At 46.3% G+C, this 26045-nt stretch overlaps 1 protein-coding gene across 6 annotated transcripts in view; it reads left to right on the forward strand.

Moving 5' to 3' along the window:
• The window catches only part of PRICKLE2 (prickle planar cell polarity protein 2), a 418427-nt gene that overhangs the window by 359977 nt on the left and 32405 nt on the right, over positions 1-26045 (forward strand). For all 6 annotated transcript variants that reach the window (XM_066244420.1, XM_066244419.1, XM_066244422.1 and 3 more), the window contains 4 exons: positions 2518-2655; positions 5513-5716; positions 8899-9085; positions 14640-15515. In XM_066244420.1, the coding sequence (XP_066100517.1) occupies positions 2518-2655; positions 5513-5716; positions 8899-9085; positions 14640-15515 (1405 nt within the window). The remainder of the gene's footprint in view (positions 1-2517; positions 2656-5512; positions 5717-8898; positions 9086-14639; positions 15516-26045) is intronic.

Consider the following 26045-nt stretch of genomic DNA (forward strand, 5'->3'; position numbering starts at 1 on the left):
AGGTTTTCTTAGTTGAAGAAGAATGTGCAAGGCTGGGTTCCTGAGCACGTCAGACTATGGGACTCCACGGCCAGCTCAGACCCTGCAGGAGCTCCGTGGCTCTCTGGAACTGTCTGCGTCATTCATGAGAAGAGGTGTGCTCACTTCCCACGTCACACCACAGCAGAACTTTTGTGTCCAGATTTGTAAATAGCCTGTGTTTTTGTCATTGGAAGTCCAGCTTGCTAAGGTCACCCGTGTGCCCTGGAAACTGTGGTTTGCAGGCTCTTCTTTTCTTTCTGGACCTAGACACACGGCACTGTCCACAGGCACTTCTTGTATTTGAAGTTAAGTTGATCGTAACGGGAAATTTGTAAATATGCTTTAAAGGCATCACACTGCTTGAGGGGTTTAGATTTGTAAACTAGAAATTAATTTTTAAGCATCTGGTTTTTAAAAATGGTAACTCATAGAATTGAGTTGTCTACTGAACTCTGATTGCATTTTAAACAAAAATATAATTTTCAATTAAAAGAGATGTAACCCCTTTAGTGAGCCAGACACCAGCTTTCTACCCACTGCCACACCCACAAGATAGAACCCAAAGGAAATGACTGAGTGCTTTTTTAGCCTTTACCTTCTCCCATTTGAATAAAAAGGTAAGTTTGAATAAGTGCAGCAAAAGCTTGAACACGGAAGCAGCTCCTAGAAAGAGAGTGAGGATTCCCTTTCCTAGTGTTTATTTCAGACATCATTTAAAAAATGTATATGCTTTCTCTTTAAACCTGAGAGCAAGCCTTGTAACCTGATGCCCAGTCAACAAATCTGGAAGTGAAAATGGGGTTTTTTACAAGCAGGAGGGGTGTGCCTTTCTTTAAAACTAAGTCCATAAAATGTCAGTGGTGTAACCATATATTCTGGGCTGTTTGGGTCACTGCAGTTCTCTCACTGGGACATCCACATGAAGTCGTTTTGGGGTTTTTTTTGTTGTTGTTGTTAACGCTTTTTTATGTGATGGAAAGACCTGATCTGCTCTTTTCTGCTTTTAGTCATTTCTTCTGTGTACAGTTCACTGTGGTTCATGAGACAAGACCTCTCGAAGTCCTTCTTCCTGCAGTGAGAATTCTTTACATGTGACCCAGTGGGCAGATTTCACCCATTTAACGTGGCCCTTTTTGAGAACAAAGGGAGATTCTAAAGTAAATATTTGATCATTTTATTTTCATCCAAAGAAGACGATTTTGGCATCTACAGCTGTCCTGGTTTTTAAATGAGAATGCATCTGTTTAGCTCAAAGGTTTCACTGTAACCCTCTGGATGATAAAACAGTTGAGCATTTCAGTTAGCCTTTCTGATGCTCAGAATACTATGAAGACTGGTGGTGGGCAATGTTTCCCAAAGTGTGGTAGATAAGGCACTTTATGTGGAACATGAAGAAGGCAGTAAATAAAATTGAACCATTTAACGAGAGAACCACATCCTTTTAAATTATATTTCATTCATCATGCCCGAGTAGTTGAATAATCAAGGGGGAAATTTTCGGTTGGTACCTGCAGGTGCATCACACGTCTTCAAACCCTCCTAGTGTCCACTTGGAAGTTGCAGTATTAAGAATCTGCTTTTTAGGATTTCCCACAAGCAACAGTAGCCAGCTAGAATCTGGCAACAGTGTAGTTTTGTGCTCACTCTATTTAGTTTATGGTCACCCCTATTTTTTGCAGGTAATACTGATTTTCCATTTATAATATACTTTGTTTTTAAGTAAACATATTCAAGTTTTTTAAAGCGAGTCAGTTTTAAAACAGTAATAAGGGGTAGTTCAAGACTATGACAAAATTCCTACCGTGTGCAGACGTAAGAGGAGAGCCGAATGACTAACATCTGTCCTCTGGTTTGTGTCTGTTTAACAAGAAGGAGCATAGCTTACCAAGAGCGGGCGTGTTAACCCAAGCCCAGCGCAGCTTCCCTCCTGCGCACAGGTGAGCAGGCAGGGGCTCCCGGGAAGCAACGCAGACACCTTTGAGCCAGCTCTTCAGTCTCCAGCCTGTGGTTCTTCATTTTCCCAATAATGTGATGGGAGAAAAGAAGCTGTGAGGCCATTGGCAGCGGTTCAGGCTCGCTGGCCTGGAGCCTCCCTTGGTGCCAGGGACCATACGCGGGTGCATGGGCCTAAAAGTATCAGGATCCACAGTCAATTTAAAGATCCAAATCCATCTGAAAGAAGAAGAAAGTTGCAGAAGTTGGGTTTGAATCTTAGTGGGGAGGCAGAGTGAGGCAGGGAGGATGAGGAACAGAAATGGACCTTCACCCTGCCTGAGCCTTGGGCTCCAGAGTTCAGAGCCTTTGGCAAGCTCTGTTGGCTGTCAACATCCGAGGCTGAGACTCATTTTAAATGTCCACAAGCCAGGTGGTGTTCCAGTACAAGCCAGGGCCATAAAACCAAATAGAAGTGTATTTACTGAGCAAAGACTGAGGCACAAGCTTCAGGAACCCCCAGGAGGAAGATGACTCCTCCATGCCACCCTATGTGTCGCCCAGGTCCGATACTGCAACTCCCTGGACGAGGAGGAGAAGCGGGAGCTGAAGCTCTTCAGCAACCAGAGGAAACGCGAGAACCTGGGCCGAGGGAACGTCAGGCCCTTCCCGGTCACCATGACCGGGGCGATTTGTGAACAGGTGAGCGTGGGTTCCAAGGCGTGAGGGCGGAACGCTCTGGCATGTGACCTCTCAGTTGCTCACTCCCCAGTTGTTAACCCCCCCCCCCCCAGTCATCTTATTGCGTGCCTGTCGTGGGCCAGGCACTGCTCTGAGCCTGGGGACACAGCAGTGAACAAAATATCAAAAGCTTGATCTTGCTCTTGTAAAAAGCTCCATTCCAGGGGAAGAGGTCAGACAATAATATGCAGAAGATAGAGGAAATGCAGCAGGGAAGGGAGAAGGGAGTGCTGGGTGTGGAAGGTTGTGTTTTCCTAACGTGGCCTGGAAAGTGCCCCTCAGACAGCAAAGATGGCGGGAACTGGGACATGACATGTGCAGCCTGGGGAAGGGGCTGCGAGGGCAGAGGGAACGGGCAGCTCCCAGGCCCTGAGGCAGGAGCATTTCTGTCCTGAGCAGTCGGCCAGTGTGGCAGGGCCGAGGACACCACGGAGCAGAGCTGACAGAGGGCCAGGTCCCGGAGACTTACCTACCCATTGGAAAGAGTTGAGCTGAGGAATGACACATGATGGCTTTATAGTTTTAAATGAGTCCTTTAGAAAAACGGAGTTTACATGGACTATGGGTCAGGCAGCCTCTTTCCCAGAGTCATGCCAGGACTGGTGACATCTAAAGGATGGTAAATGATGGTCTTCTGGCTCTAAGGGTTCCTCGGCAAAGTGCATGAAGCCCCCTACATTCTCCCTCAGACCTCACTAGGTTGAAGAGTCTGAGTTTATTGTCTCTCTCACCGTCCTGTAGAATGCTCAGGGCATGGCAGAAGAGGGCTTTGAAGAAAGCAGGGTGGTGGCGATCTAGTCTGCCTGCATTCACCCTGCTCCTCTCAGATGCCGAAAGCCTGCTGGTGCTAGATATCGTTTTCTACACTTGGCTGAGCCCTGCTGCTTTTAGTACAGGCCCATCGAACTCGGGGGCTCTAAAAGGACTCATTTAGGAGTTGAAGATATACGAACCAGATTGGTGGAGAGAAAGTGAGATGTGAGATAGTAGTACCTGAGGGGAGTGGGAGCCATTTGGAAGCTCTTATTTTTTTTTTTTTTTTTTTTTTTTTCAGATTTCAGGAGGATAGAGTAAGGAGTTTCAGGTGGGTGGAATGGAGACAATACTTAATAGGAGAACCGAAGGACCAGAGATTTGGCCATGGTCTTTATCCTTAAGACGCAACCTTGAGAGAGGTGGTCGGTGGTTAAGATGTAAGATTCGGTGTGCTCCGCCACTTTCAGATTCTTCTGGAGCCAGCCCAGCTGGGCTCACCTAGGACAGAAGGAAGGTTGGGCATATTGTGGGAAGATGTTGAAAGCAGTATAGAATTGTGACAAGAGGACGGAGGCAGAAAGACAGTGTGACTCATGTTTCTCCCAGATAACCTTGGCCATATTACTTTTCCTCAGTTTTGTCATCTGCAAAATGGGGACAATAAATGCCTATATTATAGAACTGTATTGAGAATTAAATGAGATTCTGTATTGTCTAAGTAATTAAACAGAGGGCATTATACTGATGTGACTCGATACTTCATATGATGAGCTACATTAGCAAGCTAAAACCTAAGCCAGAATTAATGTAATAGAATCTGAGAAAATGAAACTTAAGGACAATCAATCACAAATGCCAACCTGGCTTTCCCAAAGAAGGCAGCCACTTAGCCAGCCATGCCGTTGCCTTGCTTTGCTCTGCCCCTCCTCTGTAAGAGCCTCTCCCTGAGCTCCAGGTGGTGGAGTGCCCCACACACCCTCAGTTTGGTGTTGCCTGTCCCATTTCATTCAATATCTGCTGAAGTAAACTTGACATTTTTCATGTGCTTCGGTTTATCTGTTAACACTGTGCTGTCTCAGGTCTAATGTCATGAAAGGAAGGGGTAGTACTTTGTGGAGCCTAACGTCTTTCTTTGTCTGGTCACTCTCATGAATGAGCTCCTAGAGACTGTTCCATGAGATCTTCTGTTTCTAGAAAGCATTTCAACCAGTGTGAGGTATATGATGTAGGAAAGGTTTGGAGGTAGCTTTTCTACTCTTTAGACATTGCCCCCAAAGCTCAGCCCCATGTGTGTGGCCATAGTACTAGACCTTCAGGCTGGGAACCTCATGGCCAATGTCATTTCAGCAGAGAGCCTTCCCCAGAACCCCTGCCTCACACTTTATTTCTCTGTCAAAGACCCTCAGACCATATTCATTTTATCTCACCCCAGCTGCAAACATGGGTTATCAGGGATTCCACCTGGTTCCCTTCTGGATAGGAAGGAACTTTGGAACATGAGTAGGGAGATAGGGGAGAGAGAAAGAAGAAGCCCTTTCCAGAATCTGGTCTTAGAAGGTGTGCCTTTTCAATCAAGACTATGTAAAAAGATGCTAGAGGAAGCAGGCTAAGAGCACGCCTGAGGAGCTTTCAGAGAAATAATGGTGGGCATATTTTAATGAACCCACTCCTCTATCATCTTACAGCCCCTCTCCCCACTCTGGGCCCCCATAGCCTACTCCTGGTGTTAAACTTGGCTGAGCCTCTGGATGGAGCGTGGAGGATCTGAAAGATCCTTCAAAGTGAGACCTTCACTTTATTTAAGTTTGCCTCCTGCCTGCGAGAGTTTCCCTTTCTTTCCACCTTTGTGAGTCCTTATTTTCTGTTACTTCATCTTACTTGGTGGCTCTGAGAAAGGCAAGTGGGTGCAGGGCACGTATGTAAGGCGGGTTGCCCGGGGACCAGTTGGAAGCTACGTGTTCAGTAGTCGACTGTTGTTGGAGGTGGTGGTCATTTATCACCTGAGCACGGTACTGAGAGGCAGGAGCTAGTGTCCACACTCACGTTTCCATTTGCTTCACAGTGCGGAGGCCAGATCAATGGTGGGGACATTGCCGTGTTTGCGTCACGCGCTGGCCATGGCGTTTGCTGGCACCCACCTTGCTTCATATGCACCGTGTGCAGTGAGCTCCTGGTGGATCTGATCTACTTCTACCAGGATGGGAAGATATACTGTGGTCGGCACCATGCCGAGTGCCTGAAGCCGCGCTGTGCAGCCTGTGACGAGGTCAGTGAACCCTCCATGGGGCTTGCAGCCCTGCCCAGCAGTCCTGTGTTGCATAACCAACACACTGTCCTGTGGCTTCCTGCACAGAAGAAAACCACAGGCTGCTCCACCTGCTTACGTTAACCCTTCCCAGGAGGAAGGCCCACCCATCCCTGGTGGTTGGCGTGTCCAGCTGTGGCCTGCCTCACTGACGCAGCAGTCTCGTGGCCATCCAGAGGGAAGAGCAGTTGGTTTCTGTAGCTGAAGAGATTGCTGATATTAAGTCAGTTCAGAATGCTTAAAAGGGAAAAAATGGCATTGTGCAGCTGTAGTTCAGCCCTCGTCCTAGGGAGCAGTCATCCGTAGTAGTGCACCACTTATGTCTTACAAAGTTCTGTTTTCTTAGCTTCATTGGGACAGGTTGGTTTGAGAAGAGAACTGGTAGTATTATTTAATTTTCCCATGATTTACAAAATTTCTGATGAGGATTCAGGAGGCAGATGGATACTGCATTTGGTAAACTTTGCCCCATGGTCTAAGAAGAACTTGAATTTGCTACCCAGTGTAAGAAAGCAGACAAGCACAGAAGCTCCAGGCCTGATGCTTTCTCCCACCAGAAACACACCCAGGTACGATCTGTGAGCTGGAAGACTAGAAATCCTGGTTTTAGCTTTAAAGGTTTGGAACTTATAGCTTGATACAAATTTTTTAAGAATTTGGAGTAGAAAAGAGAATGTTCCAAAGCAGACAATTTTTATGGGAATCATTTGGGGAAATGTCTTGGACAGGGGTTTCCTCCTGCAGAGTGGATTTTTGGTTCTGAGTCTGTAAACAGAAATGTGGAACTGTCTAAACAACATTTGCTTTTTCAGCCTGAGTTCACTATGACATGGGCATCTCTTCCTTATATAAACTGCCTAGGAAAGATTCACTCTTCGAGGGGGAAGTGGAGCAGTCTTATATAATTTGGATTCTAATGCTACGGTGATGTGCTAGAAAGACCCTATAGACAGGTAGTTAGGAAACTGAGTTTAGGGCCAGCTCTGTAATTGTAGACAGCCACTTCACCTTCCTGCCTCAGTTTCCACATCTGGAAATGAGTGCTCATGATATGACGTTATGTTATTTCATGGCAAATAGAATATGATTATTTAAGTGCTTTGAAATTTTGGTTTTCTGAAATATAATTCACATAGCACAAGGTTCACCCTTTTAAGGTACACACATTCAGAGATTTTAAATATATGCACAAACTTGTGCAACCATCACTACTTTCTGACCCCAGATGATTTGCACCACCCCCAAAAGGGACTCTGTATCTATTAGCAGAAACATCCCTTTCCCCCTTCGCCCAGCCCCTGGCAATCACTAATTTAGTCTCTGTCGCTATGGATTTACATATTCTGGACATTTCATAAAAATAGAATACTGCTGTATAGCTTTGACCTTTTGTGTTTGGCTTCTTTCACTTAGCATGATATATTCAATGCTAATTCATGTTGTGACAGGTATCAGTACTGTATTCTGTGTGTGACTCATATTCAGTTGTATGTATATATCACATTTTGTTTAGCCATTTTTCAGTTGATGGACATTTAAATTGTTTCCGCTTTTCAACTGTTATGAACAATGCTGCTATGAATATTCATATACAGGTTTTTGTGTGGACATATATTTTCAGTTCTCTTGAGGGTATGTTTACCTATCAGTGGAATTTCTGGGAAATGTGAAAGTTCTGTTTAATTTGTTGAGAGAATCCAAACTTTCTTCCAGGACAGACACACAATTTTACATTCCCACTCTCAGTAAATGAGAGTTTCAGTTTCTCCACAGTCTCCTCAACACTTATTGACTGTCTTATTGATTATAGTCCTCTTAGTGGGTATAAAGTGGTTTCAGTTCACGTTTTCTTAACAGCTAACAATGTTGTGCAGCTTTGCATGTCTTTATTGGACATGTGTACATTTTTCTTTTTTGAAGAAATATCTATTCAAATCCTTGACCCATTTTTTCAGTTGAGTGATTTTTCTTTTCATTGTGGAACTGTAACTGTTGTTAAATATTCTGGATACTAGTTCCTTATCAGTACATGATTTGCAAGACTTTTCCCCCATTCTTTGTGTATATTTTCACTTTCTTGATGGTGTCTTTTGAAGCACAAAGGTATTTAGCTTGGATAAAGTCCAATTTCTTGTTGTTGTTGTTGTTGCTTACACTTCTGGTTTGTCATATCTAAGAAACCATTGCCTAATTGAAGATCATGAAAATTTACACCTATTGTTTTCTTTCAAGCATTTTATAGTTTTTTGGTTCTTTAGGTTTTTGATCCCTTTTGTATTCCTTTTAGTGTATGGTATGAGATCGGGGTTCTGATTCATTCATTTGCATGTGGCTATCCAGTTATCCCAGCACCATTTGTTGAAGAGACTGTTCTTTCCCCATTGAATGTTCTTAGCACCCTTGTTGAAAACCAATTTACCATAAATGTTTAGATTTATTTCTGTACCTTTGATTCTATTCTGTTGGTTTACATGTTTATTCTTATACAAGTACCACATGACTGTAGTTTGTAGTAAGCTTTTAAATCTATGCTTTGAAATTTTAAAAATCTACATTAAAGGTCAAAACACAGAGGCTTCTGAGGGCTAGCAGATGTTGTACATGAGAGTGGCTCATGTTAAGGTCACGGCAAGTGGTGGAGAGTATGACCAAACTGCAGATGGGAGCGTTCACTGCTCACCCAAGAGCAGCAGCCTCTCCTCTCGGCGTGAGCTTCTGCGGCCATGCAGGATGTATACCAGGTGTTGCCAAATATTATGTATTCAAAAAAGAAACCGAGTTCCAGGTGTTTGTATGACATTTCACATCTTTTATATGTATTGTTATAGGCCAAATAAAACAGATATGTATATTCAAAGTGCCCGTGGGTTGTTGGGTTTTGGTCCTGCTTTATAGTCTTAATACTAGAACATTCTTTCTTTTATTGAAACGTGGTTAAACCAATTACTAGCCAGGCCAGAAACCATGCTTAATTGTCCTTTAGACAAATGCACATGTGGGAACTGATTTAGATATAAAATGAACATATCCATAGCCATTTTTGTTCAATAATTTGTGGGCGGGACCTGCTTTCTCACCATTCTAGTGTGGGACCCCTCGCTTTCCTTAATTAGGTCCTAACCATTTGGCTTCCCCATCACCAGATCATCTTTGCTGACGAATGCACTGAAGCTGAGGGGCGCCACTGGCACATGAAACATTTCTGCTGCTTCGAGTGTGAGACAGTGCTGGGTGGCCAGCGCTACATCATGAAGGAGGGAAGGCCTTACTGTTGCCACTGCTTCGAGTCCTTGTATGCAGAATATTGCGACACCTGTGCCCAACACATAGGTGAGGCCATGCTTGGGGCTTAGTTTGATCCTATCGGGACTAGACCTTTGTGTATCTGATGCAGTTAGAATCCCTTTGGTTGCAAATGACAGAAACCCAACTCATACCAGCTTAAGTGATAAAGAGGATATCTTGAGTTACATTACTAGAAAGGCCAAGGAGTACGTTTGCCTTAGGTAGCGATGGGTCAAGTGTTCCAAAAGAGTCTGGTTTTTCCCCACTGTGTCTCAGCTCAGCTTCTCATCACATCATTTGGGAGCAAACAGCCTTCACATAGTGGCCAAGATGACCCTCCAGTGACACAGAGGCTTTGCGCTCGCATTCTATAAAGAGTGGGGCATGTCTCTTCCCCTATCCAAGTCAGGTCTCCGTATAGGAATCACATAGGCCCTGGTTTGGTCATGTGTTCTGCCTAGGAAACAAGAGAATAAGGAATTCCTAGTTTCCTATTGGTCTGCTTGACTCATAGGCCTGCACCTGAGGCGGGGCTATGTGATGTACAGCCCCATTACCAAGAGTCAGGGAAAAGGAAAATATAACCAGATGTCTTCCACTGCCTCCCTGGAAAAACTTGAGGGTCAACAGAGGGAGAAATCAAACCAGTTCTCTTTGTAGAAAGGAAAAGATAGCCAAGCAAACCAAGTGGTTTCTGGAAAGCATGTCTAAAAACAAATGAACAAAAATAAAACACCAAATAAAAACTGACCCAACCAAATACAAAGCAAGAGAGGCTCAAAAAGCCTATAAGGTATAAACTTCCCAAATAAGTGGCAGACCTGAGATAGTAAAAATCATTTCCCCTGTGCAAATACTACCCAGTTTGTGCAACCCTCTGGACCATGTTTCCTCTGTGGTTTCATTCAACTTGCCTTTCCTGGCAACTTGAGAATGAGCCACCCTTGAAAAAGAAGGATGTTGGCAGTGAATGAATGTTGGTGAGACCAGCAGCCTGGTCTTCCTGTGGTTTGTGTAGTTCCAAGAAATGTGCTTAGAAGCTGCCAGCATCTTACCTGCCATGGGTAGCTGTGGAATGAGTCTGGGAGCCCGTTTTGCCCCACTTCAAAGATTCTATCAGGGGCAAAAAGAAGTAGCTTTGTCTGCTACTTCTTTTCATTAGGAATGATGTAATCAAATGAAAAATTAGCCAGTAATTTGGAGGGATTTGTGTATTGATAAAAATCACAGATTTGCCTGACCAGGTGGTGGCACAGTGGATAGAAGTTGGCTTGGGATGCTGAAGGCCCAGGTTTGAAACCCTGAGGTCACTGGCTTGAGTGAGGGCTTGAGCACAGGCTCACCAGCTTAAATGCAGGGTTGCCGGCTTGAGCATGAGATCATAGAGATGACCCCATGGTTGCTGGCTTGAACCCAAAGGTTGCTGGCTTGGCTGGAGCCCCCCATTCAAGGCACATATGAGAAGCAATCAATGAATAACTAAGGTGCCACAACTATGAGTTGATGCTTCTCATCTCTCTCCCTTCCTGTCTGTCTGTCCCTGTCTCCCTGTCTCCCTCTCTATCTCAAAAAAAAAAAAAAATCACAGCTTGTGGACAAGGCAACTACATGGCTCTGTGGTCCTTTGTTGTTGAGTGTCCATTCCACACTACCTGCTTCTGGAAGGCCTTTCTGGGCAGGAGGACCTGCCAGGCCTGGGGATAAGCATTGTTCTGCTGACCTTTGTCTAGCACACCCTCTCTGGGGACTTCGGTGATGCACAGAGTCCCTTTTCCCAGCCCTAAGCACCTCACTCTCTCATGACCAGAACCAACAGCTTTCATTCTTGCAAGGTCAAAATAGTCAAAAGAGGTAAGCTTCCTTTTATGGTAAGAGTTAGCGAACGGGATCTTGATTTGGACAAGTCACTGTCCTTGAGGAAGGGCAGGGATGAGACCTGTCAGGGGAGACAGTGCACCTCACTTACCCCACATTGCTCGCTGTAGATTCTGGGTCTGCAAGTAAGTGCTTGCTTACATGAGAGGGGCTGAGTGTACAGAAAACTTAGAGCAACGATACCCCTTCTCATTAGTACTTCTATTTCTTCTGTCCCTTTCCATTGGTGCTTCAAAGCCTTTCCAGGAACTGCCATTTAGAACTTGCACTCAGAGGCCTGGAAGAGAGGAGTCTGACTGTCCCCACAGCCTACACAGCTCAAAGGCCTGCTGTCTTCTCCTTCTCACCGCTCCTAACTCGTTGGGAATGGTGATTGGCATTCCCATGCCTTTCCTCTTAAATCCATAAAAAGGCATCCCTGTTTAACCTGAAAAGAGGACCTCTGTGGCTTACAGAATTATCACTGCTGCAGTTAAAATGCTGCCCTTGATATTTTGTTCTAAATCTACTTTTCTGTAAAACTCGATTTCCTGCGACAGTGAAAGGGTATGCTCTGTGTATCCTGCACACCAGCCTCTGGGTGCTTCATTCTGACTGTATTCTACAAATATTCCATATTTATGTAGCTGCTCCGAGCAGACCCTGCATCAGGCAGCCGTTGCTAGGGCAACGGTACTCTTGCCTGCACACAGCAAACAGTCCTATAAACAGACGGCGGCTGTAGCAGCAGTCGACACATCCACCCTCAGAGAAGTACTTGAAGGGCTCGGGTGGGGGGCCCTTCGATGTAGACCGGCAGAGCCCCTTTCCAGATGTTTAGAGTTCAGGAGCAGTTCAGAGCACCATCTGACATCGCTGATGTTTATCAGGGACCCTGCTCCACTGCCTCCTGGGCTGCTTGTGACACACCTCCTCCTCCATTCCCCATGGGGCCCAGTCTTCTGCAAGGCCTGTCCCCAGAACTAGGCCCCTCATGCATCTGCATGTGTTTCCTTCCACAGCACCGAGTTGGTAGAGGACAGGCCATAGGAGCTGGCCTTTCTGTCCCTGTGGCAGGGGAGGGGAGGCTGCAGCTACTGAGACCTGTGCTGAGTAGGAGCTCACAGCAAGGACCCAGGGCAGCTGGGATGGCAGCACGAGCTCCCTGGAGGAGAGGGGAAGGGGAGAGAGGAGGGAGACCAGGCCAGCCTCAGTGTTCTCTCCTGGCCTGTGTCCAGGCAGTGGCCCTCGGAGCAAAGAAGGAGACAGGCATTGAGATGTAATAAAAATGCAAGAAAAGCAGTCAGAATAGTTACAAGGCATACCTCTAAGCGTACTCTGCATAGTAATTCAGTGAATCCTCACAACAAACCTATGAAGTCAGTACTGCAGTTACCCCGATTGCATCATGGAGGAGACCGAGGCACAGAGAGATGAAGCCACTTGCCTAGAGGCACACAGCCAGATAGCAGCAGAACTAAGATTTGAACACAAATTAAATGAGCATCAGCACCTTCACACAGCTGGAATGGCAGGGGGCTGGGATTTGAACCTGAAACTTCACTCTGTTATGCTAGAAAGCTGCCTTTGGGTTGCTGCCTGCCCTGCTTCCTGCCAGGAGCCTGGAGAGGAAGTGTGGAAGGAGCCACAGCTCTGGGTCAGCTGCCTCTAGCCTGCCGTGGCCAGTTCTCACTCCTGGTGGGAATGCTGTGCTGGATGAAAGCCAGGTGATTCAGTGTCCCTCCCCCCTTGGGGTGGGCCTTGTGGCTGCTCCAGCCCCTCTAAAAATCCTCTCTTAGTCCCTATGGCCTGACTCATAATGAAACATAGAGACCCTTAGCTTGGGGAGGAGCTAAGAGACGAATGTGCTTACCTCTCTCTCCCTGGGCTCTGGGGAACAATGGTGAATGGGAAGAGCGCAGACAGGCCCGGGAGAGGCTGCCGGCTGATTGCCTCTGTCCTTGCCCTTCTCTTTCTCTCAGTCTTGAAGCCTGTCTCCCTCTTTGCTCTGAGGGCTGCTGTCTGGATGCAGGCCAGGAGAGAACACTGAGGCTGGCCTGGTCTCCCTCCTCTCTCCCTTTCCCCTCTCCTCCGGGGAGCTCGTGCTGCCGTCCCAGCTGCCCTGGGTCCTTGCTGTGAGCTCCTTCCTGCTCAGCACAGGCCCCCAGCAGCTGCAGCCGCCCCCCCCCCCATCACAGGGACAGAAAGGCCACTTCCTATGTCATACTGCCTCTCTGGACAAGTCTCTGAAAGTTCTTTCTGGAAAGGCCAGCTCAGGATCCTCACCACCGGAAAGACTTTCCTCAGCAGACACCAGGCGACCTGCAAAGGTCCCCTTCCTGCCCACAGTAATTGTGGACTGCATTCTCAGCAGACTGTCCCCACAGGACCCGGGCCCCCATAGCTCCTGGTTTCATCCTGCCAGGTTAGCAGCTGCTGTCAAAAGAGAGCCTCCCCACATCACTGTCTTAGCAACAGTCCCAAGTCTCTCTTCTTGGCCTGGTGAAGGTCATGTGCCTGCCCCTGAACCAGTCACTGGGCTGGGAGGTACATTTTTTTTACTGGCCAGTGCTGGGTCCAAGTGTAACATTAGCCCTGCCCAAAGCTCGTGGCCCAAGGGTGGCAGGGCGATGGTGTACCACCAGGAGATGAAGTCCTGTACCCAGGGGCAGAGGAATGAGAGAAGCAGGTGCAGTGGGGGCAATGGCAGGTGCTCCTGTGGGTGGAACGAGACTGTGTAACCAGGCCCAGCCCTGGCAGGGGGCAAAATGTGTTTCTCCCTTTCCTGAAGAAGTTAAGCAAAGGGTGTGGATGCTTCTGGAGGGGTGATATGTTTTATTTGACATACCATGTCCAAATATTTTCCTTACCAAGAGCTGAAATCCACATTTTTTTTCTTTTTCACTGAGCTACTACAGTGATTACCCTTTGGAATGGGGTACACTTGTGGTGGGATTGAATTTACCCATCTATTCAATGTATGAAGAGCCCCTATGATGGGTGCACCGGGCCATGTTCCTGGGGATACCAAAGAAACTCAGTGACGCTATCCTCACAGAGCTGCACTTTCAGTGGGGGAGAACTACTCAACAGATGCATGTATGCAGCTGTCCAATATCAAGCAGCATTAATGCTATGAAGAAAAATACAAAATGCAGCAGGTGTGGGTGGAGAATGATGGACAGCATTAGTAGGGTGGACAGGACGACTTCTCCAAGGAGTTGACCTTCGAGCAGACCCCTAAGGAGAGTGAAGGAGGCAGTATCAATGTCACAGTGAGGAGCAAGACTTCCTGAGTACAGATTTCATTGGTGATTCCCAGCTGTTTTACATCAGTCAAGTTATTTAACCTCCTGTGCCTCTTTTTTCTCATCTGAAAAGTGGAAATAATATTAGGAACCTCCCTCATACAATAGAAGGTTAAATAGGTTTACACATATGCAAGCATTTATCATACATTGATAACATTATTGCTCGTTGTCGGGAGGAGTGTGTCCCAGGCAGAAGGACTCATGGGCAGGCCACTCTGATTAGTTTCTCTTCTCAGAGCAACTGACTTAGGACTTGACTGCTACAACAAGGAGGTGTTCATAGTAGGACATGCATACCATTCATGGGGGTCCTGATCACTGGTTTGATGACATTGTATTCTGCTGTGTCTGAAACCCAGTGTGCTATATGTTTTACCATGTAATGCAGTAGTCTGAGCAGCTTATTGGCTTCTTTCATGTGTTTTCTTTCTCAGGGATTGACCAAGGCCAAATGACCTACGATGGCCAGCACTGGCACGCCACCGAGACCTGTTTCTGCTGTGCCCACTGCAAGAAATCCCTGCTTGGGCGGCCATTCCTCCCAAAACAGGGCCAGATCTTCTGTTCACGGGCTTGCAGTGCTGGGGAGGACCCCAATGGCTCAGACTCATCCGATTCAGCCTTCCAGAATGCCAGGGCCAAGGAGTCCCGGCGCAGTGCCAAAATCGGCAAGAACAAGGGCAAGACGGAGGAGCCCGCGCTGAGCCAACACAGCCAGCTGCAGGTGAGCTCCAGCCGGCTGTCCACGGACGTGGACCCCCTGTCGCTGCAGATGGACCTGCTCAGCCTGGCCAGCCAGACTTCCAGCCTCAACCGGGACCCAATCTGGAGGAGCCGGGAAGAGCCCTATCATTATGGGAACAAGATGGAGCAGCAGAACCAACCACAGAGTCCTCTGCAGCTGCTCAGCCAGTGCAACATCAGGACTTCCTACAGCCCGGGCGGGCCAGGGGCTGGGGCCCAGCCTGACATGTGGGCCAAGCACTTCAGCAACCCCAAGAGGAGCTCGTCCCTGGCCCTGCAGGGGCACGGCAGCAGCTTCGTCAAGGAGTGCCGAGAGGACTACTACTCAGGACGGCTGAGGTCCCAGGAGAGCTACAGCGACATGTCCAGTCAGAGCTTTAGTGAAACCCGAGGCAGCATTCAAGTCCCCAAATACGAGGAGGAGGAGGAGGAGGAAGGGGGCATGGCCACTCAGCAGCGTCGGGCCCATCATCCGCTCAGCTCCCTGAAATACACTGCGGACATGACGCCCACGGAGCAGACCCCTCGGGGCTCCATGGAGTCGCTGGCCCTGTCTAATGCAACAGGTAGGTCTGCTCACCTGGCAGTCAGACACACAGGGTGACCTCAGGGTGACCTGACGATGGGCCTCGGCTCTCGTGTTGTTCCTGCCATGTGCCCCCTCCAGCGGTTCACTGGGGAAGGTGCACCCCCAAGTTTTAGATGGCTAGTTTGATCAGATTCCCTACAAGCAGAGCCTGAAGCAGACATTTGGATGCCTGTGACATGTCACAGGGGGTGCTTCCAGGGAGGGGGCATGAGAGAAATAGGACCAGGCGTGGGGAGGAGCGGGTGAAGGATGCTGTCTGCACAGGAGCCCAGCTTCAGCCCAACTTCACAGGGGGCTCTGGAGGACATTGTCCCCCACAGTTGGTTCCCTCTTGTGACAAAGGGGCTAATGTTTGGCACCACCATGTCAGTTAGGCTTTAGTCTTTGGCTTTGGGCCGCTGGGAGCAACTGGAGATGAGGCTGTGGATGTGGGCGTGGGCCAAAGCAGCTCCTGTCGGCAGAGGCAACGTTCAGGAGTTGGGGCAGCTGTGAGCTGGAGGCAGTGCTCGCAAAACGGGGTGCTGCCTGGGGCACCGTGCATCCACAACGGCTTCCGAGGCTCTTCTGGACCCCCGTATCTCATTGAGGGAGCTGGTTCGAATGTGCAGGTAAAGACAAAGAGATAGGGACAGAGCTGAGAAGGGCGGAGTGGAGAGGAGGGAGGGACAGAGAGAAAGAAAGAGAGACACTCTAATGCCCACCCTCTCCAGTCAAATTGTCTAGCTGGTTTGTGAGTATGTGAAGATGTATAGACGTTCTGCAGGACGGCACTACTCAGAGGGTCATCTGAGGATCAGGGCTGACCACAGTCCACAATGACATAAGTACTGGAAGAATAGTGCTTGGGACTCTTACAGCAATTTGACAACATCCAAAGGCATGCTATTGGGCTCATTTATTGGTCCAGGGGCAGACCAGTGAGGGTGTTATAGAACCCGCAGGTGAGCCGTGTGTGGCACTGCTATGCATCAGTCATGTTCAGGCAGGCACGTGTCAGTCAATGGATTATAAATAAACTGGTCCTTCATCATGGATATCTTGAGAAATACTGCTCTGAGATCCACTGAGTGCGTCTGCCCCTTATGGGCTGGACCCCTAAGGGTAGACCCCATATAACAGGTATCCAGTGGTCAAATGTGTCTGGGTGGAGATTGTGATAAATTGGTGTATGTCAGCCCCATCTGGAGGGGACAGCCCCTGCTCAGGTACAGCTGCTTGTTGCTACATTCACAGTTATTTGTTCATTCAACAAACAGGGCTCTAGCTTTACCATGTGGCAGACATTGTTCTAGGCACTTTATAAATATTAACTCAATTAAATCATCACAACCCTATGAAAGAAGAAGACTTAAATTCTCATTTCCGAGTTGAAGAAACAGAAGCACAGAGAGGCTGAAGGACTTGACCCAGCTTTTAAAAAGTAGAGGGATTTGAACCTTTGCATATGACCCCAGAGCAGTGCTCTTAATCACACCAGGCTGCAACTTAACATAAGCCCGTGCTGTCAAATAACTCCCACTTGTTTCAGACAAGTTAAAAATGCGCAAATAAAAAAAAAAGTGAAATCTATGTAAACTCTCTGCTAACAAGCGGAGCACGTCTCTGAGTCGTAAAGTATCCACGCAGTGTTTTTAACTGGTGTTTCCTCCCGTGCTTTCCCAGCTGTGGTCAAACAGCACGCATCCTTGCCCCATGTTTCAGAGAAAATAATAAGGCCTTGCTGACTAAGCACCTGCCTAATATCATCAAAGTGAGCAATCAGTGCAGCCTGATAACTGCCTGGCTTCCAGCCCAATTTACGCTGTTCTCAAAAGATTTATGTGCTATAATTATTTAAGAGGCCAAGAAATAGATGAGTAGTAATTCAGCCTCTGAAACAGTTTCTTGTAGCTAGACCACCTGCATTAGAATCATTGGCTGCTTGAGTCAAACATAGACTCCAGGGCCTTTCCTAGTTCCCCTCCATCAGACCCTATGGAGGTGGGGCCCAGGAACCTGCATTTAACCAGCTCCCTGCTGGTGCTGACGCAAGTGTTGTCTGAGAGCAGTTGTTCTTGGGTTTTGCCTATTCTTACTTTTTTTTGTCCTCACACTTTGACTTATGAGGAAATCGGGAGATGTGGGGGTGGGAATGTTGGAGAGGCCTCGTGGATACATTTGAAGAACATAGAGTCTCTGATCTTAAGAGAGAGGCAGGGACTTGACCCTCATGGTTTTCTGTGGCTTCTTGGGCAAAGTAACTAATTTGCCTTTACCTCTGGGATTCTTTGGAAAGCAGCATAAACCGTGTCTGATGCAGCTGAGAAAGTCCTCAGAGTAGCACTGTCCAATATGGTAGCCACTAGCCACATGTAACTTTTGAAGTTTGAATTAATGAAAATTATATGGATTTTCATAAAAATTATAAATGAAATAAAAATTTCAGGCTGTCAGCTGCACTAGCCACATTTTAAGTGCTCAACAGCAATGAATAAATTGATTATTTTTTTATCAATTTAACTTTTAATAACCACATGTAGTGGCAGCTACCCTGCTGGACAGCACAGATGTGAGAAGGGGCAGTTAGGACAGGCATGATGTTAACCTCATCATTAGTCTCTTTGGAAGTTCTCACAGCAGCACTGGTTTTTCAGATTCTCAATTAATTAATGGTTTGGAGTACCAGTTATGAAATCCCTCCCTGGGTTCAAATTCAGCATTCTTCATGTAGGGGCTATGTAACCTTGAATTAGTCACTTAAATTGTTAGGTTCCATTTCGTCGTCCATAAAATTTAGTGCATAACAGTATTTCCTTTGTAGGGTTTTTGTGAGAATGAAAAGATCATGCATTCAAACTCATTAATACAGTTCTTGACACATATGACCCTCTAAGTGGTTACCCTATACTTTTTGTTATTATTCCTCTCCTTTCTCAAACATACCAGTGCATAATTTTGGCCTCCAGGAGTGTTTTAGCTACTGACATCTCCCAGTGTTCACCAGCTCTGCAGGTTTGCATTTATTTTCAGGTTTGAAAATGCTCCCCTGGGCTTCTCTTCTCAACCAGCGTGAGAAGAGCATGAGGAGCAGGGAACTAAAGAAACCCATTTTGTGCTGTTATGCTCCCATGGAGCTGTCAGACACAAGAGCATAGAAGAAAGATTGTAGCCAATACAGTATATTTGAAACTTTGCTCTACCAGTTGTCACTGAGACAGACCCTGAGAAGCCTTCCGCACCCAATGCCGCACATGGTATTCCCCAAGGACACTGTGTTGACTGGACTGGGGAAGTCTTCCTGCTGCCAACCTTCACTGTTGCGTTTGAATTTTGCTGGAAAACTCAGTGACCTTTTGAGAAGACAGTGTTCTGAACCATCTGCGTATCTTTAGATCCTAGAATCTCAGTCTATGAGTAACAGGTACATGACACAAAAGGCTTAGTCAAAACATCTTGATCCTTTGGTGAAAGCTAGATTTCAGGATAATGGATTTTCCCCCCCATGATCAGCAACTTATCTTATTGAATAAGTTTATTGTGTTTAATCTGGCATGAAGCATGATTGTTTTGTGGGCACCATTTTTCCTTAGAACAGAACCAGAAAAACAGATCTCCCCAGTGGCTTGCCAGCCCCAGATGTGGGTTGGCACCTCCCGATTTGGTCAGAACTGGGAGTGTACATCCCTCCTTGGAAAACATCGTCCATCCCTGTGCTCACATGGAGTGAATCAGCTGGACACAGTCACCCTTTATACCAGCAGCGTGTAGAACCTTGCAGAAACTCTCTGCCCTGCCATTCCCTAAACACGGCTCTCAAGCAGCCTGCAGCCTGGATGAGCATAGTATTCAAGTAGTAATAACAACAACAGCAACAACAGCTGATGTGACTGGGTGCTTATCATGCACTAGGTATTGCTCTAAGCACCTTATGAACTGACAACATCCCTATGGGGTACATAGACTTGTTAGTTTCATTTTACAGGTGACATAAGTGATACACAGAAAGGCCACATAGGTTGGAAGAGGAGGAAAAGGATTCAAGCATGGATATTCTAGCTCCAGAGCCGTGCCCTTAGCCACTATACCATGGGAGAGAGGTGGATGATGGTGGTGACAATAACTGATGATAATCATAATAGACCACAGACTGTGACCTGACATGCTAATAACTTCATGTCTAACATCACTTTAAATCTACCCAACTATGCTGTGAGATAAGTCTGATTATTATACCCATTTAACAGATAAATACACTAAAGTTCAAAGAAGTTGTCGAGTTCCAGCAGTCACCACTGCTGGCCAGGCCCTGAGTCCAAAGGTGGTGGACTGAGAGCCCTTGCTCCTCACCTCGCTGGTGTGCACCCTCACATGAAGGGTCATGACCACAGTCAGGAGAGGTGCACCGTGACCCCCTGTGCAGGGAGAAGCCTCTTCTTCCTGTGGCAGCCAGGGTGTTGATGTGTCAGTGTGGCTCTGGCAGGGCTTACGGGAAGCTTGAGAGCACAATGTCAAGTGAGAGCTGAAGGGCAGGAGGTCAGGCAGGAAAGACAAAGGCGATGAGTATAAGCCCAGGGGTTGGCCCCAGCAGGGCCACCAATGGAGAGGAGAATAAGGCTGTAGTGCAAGTTAGGGTCAGAGCTCAAGTCACACACTGGGGCCAGGTGCACAGTAGACTTGGAATTAGGACCAGTCACTGCAGGCAGATGCTATACCACAGAACAGCTGGAGGCCGTCAGCTGGTCCCTGGAGAAGGGCTCTGCTATGGGATGATGAGGCCGAGAATAGGGCTATTCCTTGAGGACCAGCCAGATTCTGTAGAGTGGTTGTGTCAGGGAGAGCCAGTACCTGTAAGAAAGGAATGCAGGTGTGGATAGGGATGAGGGAAAGAGAAAGATGGTTTCTGTTCACTCATTCATTCAGCCAGCTAATGTGACTTATGTACCTACCCTATGAGATACAGCAGAATGAGTTGGAAATTGGACTTTTCAGTGTAATACCTGTGTAACCTTGGGCAGCCAGTTTATTCTGTGCCTCAGCCTCCTCATCTTTGAAATAGAATGACAACCGTACCTTGGAGGTTTGTTGTGGGAATTAAATAAGTTAATCCGTATAAAATTTTTAGGACAGTGCCTAATACCCTCTAAGTGTTTGATAAATATTAGTTATTATTACTATTAGTTGGTGCTATGGCCTGTGCAAGGTGCTGTGGGTGCAGCGATGAGCCAAAGTAGATGTGGGCCTTGCCTTCCTGTACCTCATAGTCTAATGGAGTTTAATAGATGATAACAATTTTATTGTGTGATATAAAATTGCATCTGTGGCAAATGCGGAGCTAGGAGGGCATAGAAAGAGGGATATGGCCAAGTTAGGAAAGTCAGAAACAGCACCCTGAAAAAGTGATGCTTAAGGGATAAGGGAAGGAGCATTCTAGGCAGCAAGAGCAGCATATGCAAAGGTCCTGTGGTAGCAAGTATAAAGAATTGAAAGATGGCCACCTGGCTGGGTGGAACACAGAGAGCTGGGAAAGACGACAAGGGTTAGACAGTGGAGAAGCATTCAGAATATTTTAAGGGTTTGAGTTTTTCCACTAAGGACAGTAGAGAACCCTTGAAGTTTCAAGCCAAACAGGGAGGGGAAGTAACACAATCAGATTTGCATTTTGAAAAGATGGCTCTGCCTGCTGTATGAGGAATTGATTGGAAGAGGGTAAGTGCAAGCCCAAGACTATACAGCCCAGGGAAGAGGTGACTATGGCAGCGTCCAAGGTATAAAAAGAGCAAAGACTGAAATAAGAGGGTGGCAGTGACTTAGGAGAGAAAATTGGCAGAGATTTCCAGTCTCCCTGGGGAAAAGTTCTGGGAGAAAGAAGAGGATAAACTTGAAAACATCGAAATGGATAAAAATGTGCCTACCCAGAGTTTTGACCCAGGCCAGCATCCGCTGAAGTGCATGTGTCACTGACGTGCATATGCAGACACACAGCAGGAACAAAAGTCCAGAAGGGCCTGCTGACAGCTTGGAACAGTGTGTATTGCTGTGGCATGTCCACACCTTTCACATGCATCAGCCACATACCTTTTTTTTTTTTCATCAGCCACATACCTTGACAAAGGAAACTTGGTTGTACAACACCAAGATGCATTGACTGCTGGGGGCGGGTGTGGGGGTTTTCAGCGCTGCTGGCAAGCTGGAAAAGAGTGAGAAAACAGCAGCACGGCTCGCTTCAGCAGGAATGTCTGAAATGGTTTTTAATCCTTGTAATGCAGAACATTTCTATATTTAACTTGGGGTAGAAACATTTCTCCTATTCTTCTGTATAACTTGGATATCCACCCTCTAACCCAGTTTTTTTAATTTAACTGTTGGGTGCAGCCTCCTAGCCAGCTGGTGCCCAGTATTTGAGCGGCCACCCCTCAGACTTTGTTCAGTCCTTCATCTGTGGAGAATGTGCACCTGGTCTGCTGGTTTGGCGGATATGAGAACCTCCCGTTCAGTAGAGTGCCATCAGCTGGCCCAGAGCCAGCCTGGGAACTACTTGGCAGGTGCATAGGTATTGTCTTTGTTCCCTGGAATTATAGAACCCTTGTTTGCAAGTGTCAGAAGCCCAACCCCAACTTGTGTAAACAAAGAAGATATTTTTTTAACTAAATAACTAGAGAATTCACAGACATTTGGTTCCAGGCCCAGCTGGGTACAAGTGTCATCAGGACTGATATCATTAGGTCTCAGCCCCTTGCCTCCTCCATGTACCTGACTCTCTGGCAGACCCTTCCCAGGAGCAGCAGGAACAGCAGAGTGGCTCTCTGCAGCTCCAGGCTGACATCCCTTAGCATCAGCTGGACAGGAATGGGAACTGCTCTTTCTTAGCAGTGTCACCAAAAGTCCCAGAATGAGGTTGCATTTACCTGACTTGGGTCACCTAACAATTGTTAAACTAAATTCTTTGGCCAGGGAGGATGATTGCTCTGACTGACCAGGCCTGAGTCCCATGCCCATCCTGGGAGCCAGGTAGTGGGGTCAAGGCCAAAATAATTGCAGGGATTGAAGAATGGAGATGGGGGATACTTCTCAAAGGAAAATCAAAGTAGTGTCTTCAAAGGAAGAGATTATGCTGCAAGGAGGTAAAAACCACAGGTGTCTGCTCCTGAACTGTTGGTCTCCTGCCCATTTCTGGCAACTCCCCGAACTTGATCCCTTTCTCCTGAAGCCCCACATTGAACTTGACATCACATGGCCATATATATGGTAGCCATGGTTTTCTGGAGTCAAAAGTTCTGGTCTGTGGAGCATCTTCCTGGGGTAACTAATGGGGTATTTTAGGCCAGCAAGGAGATGGCTTGGAGGGGCAAGTTGGATGGATCTCAAACCTCTCCACTCAGTGTTGACAGTGTGATGCAGGAATACCTTCTGACTGGTCTCCCAGGGTAACTTCCTCTGTGCTCCTCAAGGAAGCTGTGCCCTTTTATGGGCATTTTATGACTCTGAACCAGGCCCACAGGGGCCAGATGAAGCAGCAGAGTGAACGTCACAGGCAAAGCTGTTCTTCCCTCATTTCTCTGCGTGGGTCATTTCCTGGCGTGTGGGGAAGCAGAAGGCACTCTCAGAGCCAGGTAGAGCCAGGTAGAAGAGATGGCAAACAACAGAAGATGGGACAGAGCCCCACCCAGAGTGGCTGCTGTACTCCTGCCACATGTCATGGTCTCGCTGACATTGTCTGGGTCCAGAGAAATCTTCCAGTGTCCTGGTTTTTAATAACCATTCAGGAGGCTTATTTAACCTTGTTGGGCACGAGCAGTCATCTATACCGAGTAAGTAACCATGGCTGCTGACAGGAGAGAAAAGATTGCTGATTTTATTCATTTTATTACAGAAAAGGCAACACTGGAAAAATGGATCCTGGTGGGGGCCACTGGGTGATGAACTCTTTAGATTGGTGCAAGATTTTTTAGAGCAGATTTTTAAAGAATGTGTGTAAATTTTTTTTTAAAACCTTTGAATTTGGGGATCTCATAATAGGAAATGAGAGAGAGCTTGACCACTTGAAAATGGCTTTGAAACTCAGGTTTATATGATTTTTTTTTCAAAATATAGACAGGGAAATGTAGAAGAAAAAAATTGAGAGAAAAGGTAGGGATAGGAAAAATATATTCAAACTCTCACTACTTGACTAGTATTAATATTTTGGTGAATTTTCAAGTTTTTTTTCCCTATATCCTGATGAGGTTTCTTTTCTGAGTTGTAAACATACTGAATACTTTTTGTCCTGAATTTCTTCATTTGCATTGTCATCAACTTATTTTATAGCTTTTTAAAAATTTTCATAGCTTTTGTAACCATCATTTTAATGACCACAATAATATTCCATTGCATTGACATTATCACAGCTCTTAAATTGGACATTTAGACAGTTTCCAAATTGATTTGCATTTAAATCTTGACTTCCGTTGACTTCCATTAACAAAATGTCATTCCTCCCCCCTTCCCTTACAAGCGTAATCAAACCATGTAAATATTTTGGCACAGTGGTTATCAGATCCTTGACCATCTCGCCTTGGCCACTTGGAAAACCATTGTTAACGTCTTCTCCACCAAGTGTCGGTGGCATGGGAGGCCTGTCAGTGGTTCTCTGATGTCCACTGCCTGTCTCAACTGCCCTCTCAACCCACATGCAGACTGTCTCCCCAGGCACTGGAAAATGGATGTGATTATAACCCTTTTTCTTGTAAAAGCCTCCTGGAGCCAGCTTTCAGGAGTGTATTTCTCTGTGTAAACAGTTAACCATTTACTCCATCAATTAAGAGTAATCTGAGGACCACCTACCTTGTATTCATGTGGAATATTTGTCAACAATGCAGATTCTTGGGCCCTGTCCCAGATTCACAGACTCTCAGGATTCAGACTGAGAATTAGCATTTCTAACAAGTGCCCACAGAGAACTCTTAGACCCATTGAGTTTGAGGACCACTGACCTAGAGAAAGCTAGGCTCCTCATCTTATTAACTGAGTGATCAACTATATCATCTATGGTTAGAACTGTCATCCTTCCTTGCTCTGAGTCCAGACTCCTTTTTGGACAAAAGAAACATTAGATTATGCCTGGTCTGAAAAGCTCCAAAGATGTCTCTGACATCAAATAGCTCTTGGTACAGTAAATAGCATCTTTTCTGGGGTTTTTTTTTTTGTTGTTGTTGTTGTTGTTTGAGAAAGAGAGAGAAACAGGAAGGGAGAGAGATGAGAAGAATCAACTTGCATTTGTGGCACTGTTGTTGTTCATTGATTGCTTTCTCTTATGTGGCTTGACCAGGGGCTCCAGCCAAGCCAATGACTCCTTGCTCAAGCCAGTGACCTTGGGCTCAAGCCAGCAACCTTGAGCTTTAAGCTAGCAACCTTTGGGCTCAGGCCACTGACCATTGGATTGTGTCGACAATCCTACACTCAAACTGGTGACTCTATGTTCAAACTGGTGAGTCTAGAATCAAGCCAGTTGAACCCATGCTCAAGCCTGTGACCTCAATGTCCCAGGTCAACGCTCTATCTACTGTGCTGCCACTGGTCAGGCTTTTTTTTTTTAATAGCATCTTAATGAGTTAAAAGCACATTATCTGAAACATGTGCATGGTATATTCCTTAGTTACATAGTACAGATTAAATATGAAAAAGTGTAATACTTGTCAAATGGTTTGGGTATTGTTGCTGAATGCATTAGAAAAAGTAGATAATAAAACACTCTAATCTTCAAGTGGGGCATGTTTCAGTTCTAAATCAATGTGAAAATCAAAAGGCATGAAACCACAGTTTCATAAGAGTTTGAGGTTGGTTGGTGTGTTGTTTGTTTAATCTAAAATAATTTTCACCAGCCTTCCTCAATTTTATACCATCATCACCTTGAGCACACAGGTAGTTGCCTGTGTGTGTGTGTGTGTGTGTGTGTTTTCTCCTAATCCTGTTCTGCCAGGTGTCTCCTCTAGCCTGCCTTTCCAAAATCAAAACCAGACCATGACATGTTTCTGGGAGGCAGCTGTCACAAATCAGGCTGTGCAAACAGGCGGGACACCATTTAGAAGATAAAGTCTTTGTCTTACAACACAAAATTCCTAAGAAAAAACCTAGTGCTTTCTTTGCTGTAAAAACTTTGAACAGCTTTAAAATGTCACGCTGAATTCCCCATCCACTTAGCTAAAGCAGGCACCTCCCCCCCACACACACACACACACACTGTTTTTCTGTTCCAGTAAGTAGCCTTTCTAAACTCCCGGCTACCCAAGGGCTTGGTGCTCCAGTTTACGGCTTATCCAGCTCCTCTCATTTTATTTCTCTCATTTTTTTCATGCACAAGTAACAGGAGCAAAAATGAGTTCATTTTGCTTGTTGCACAAAGGAGTAGAAACAGTCCTTCTGAGTATTTCTGCTTTCTGGCCCTTTTCTTGGAATGAATCCTTGACTCAGTTGTGTGCTAAGAGATTCTTACTTCTTGAAGTCAATCGTCCTGCCCAGTAAGATCTGCCTCCCTGAGGGTGTTGTCAGGCCA

This window comes from Saccopteryx bilineata, chromosome 10, assembly GCF_036850765.1.
Source record: "Saccopteryx bilineata isolate mSacBil1 chromosome 10, mSacBil1_pri_phased_curated, whole genome shotgun sequence".
NCBI lineage: Eukaryota > Metazoa > Chordata > Mammalia > Chiroptera > Emballonuridae > Saccopteryx > Saccopteryx bilineata.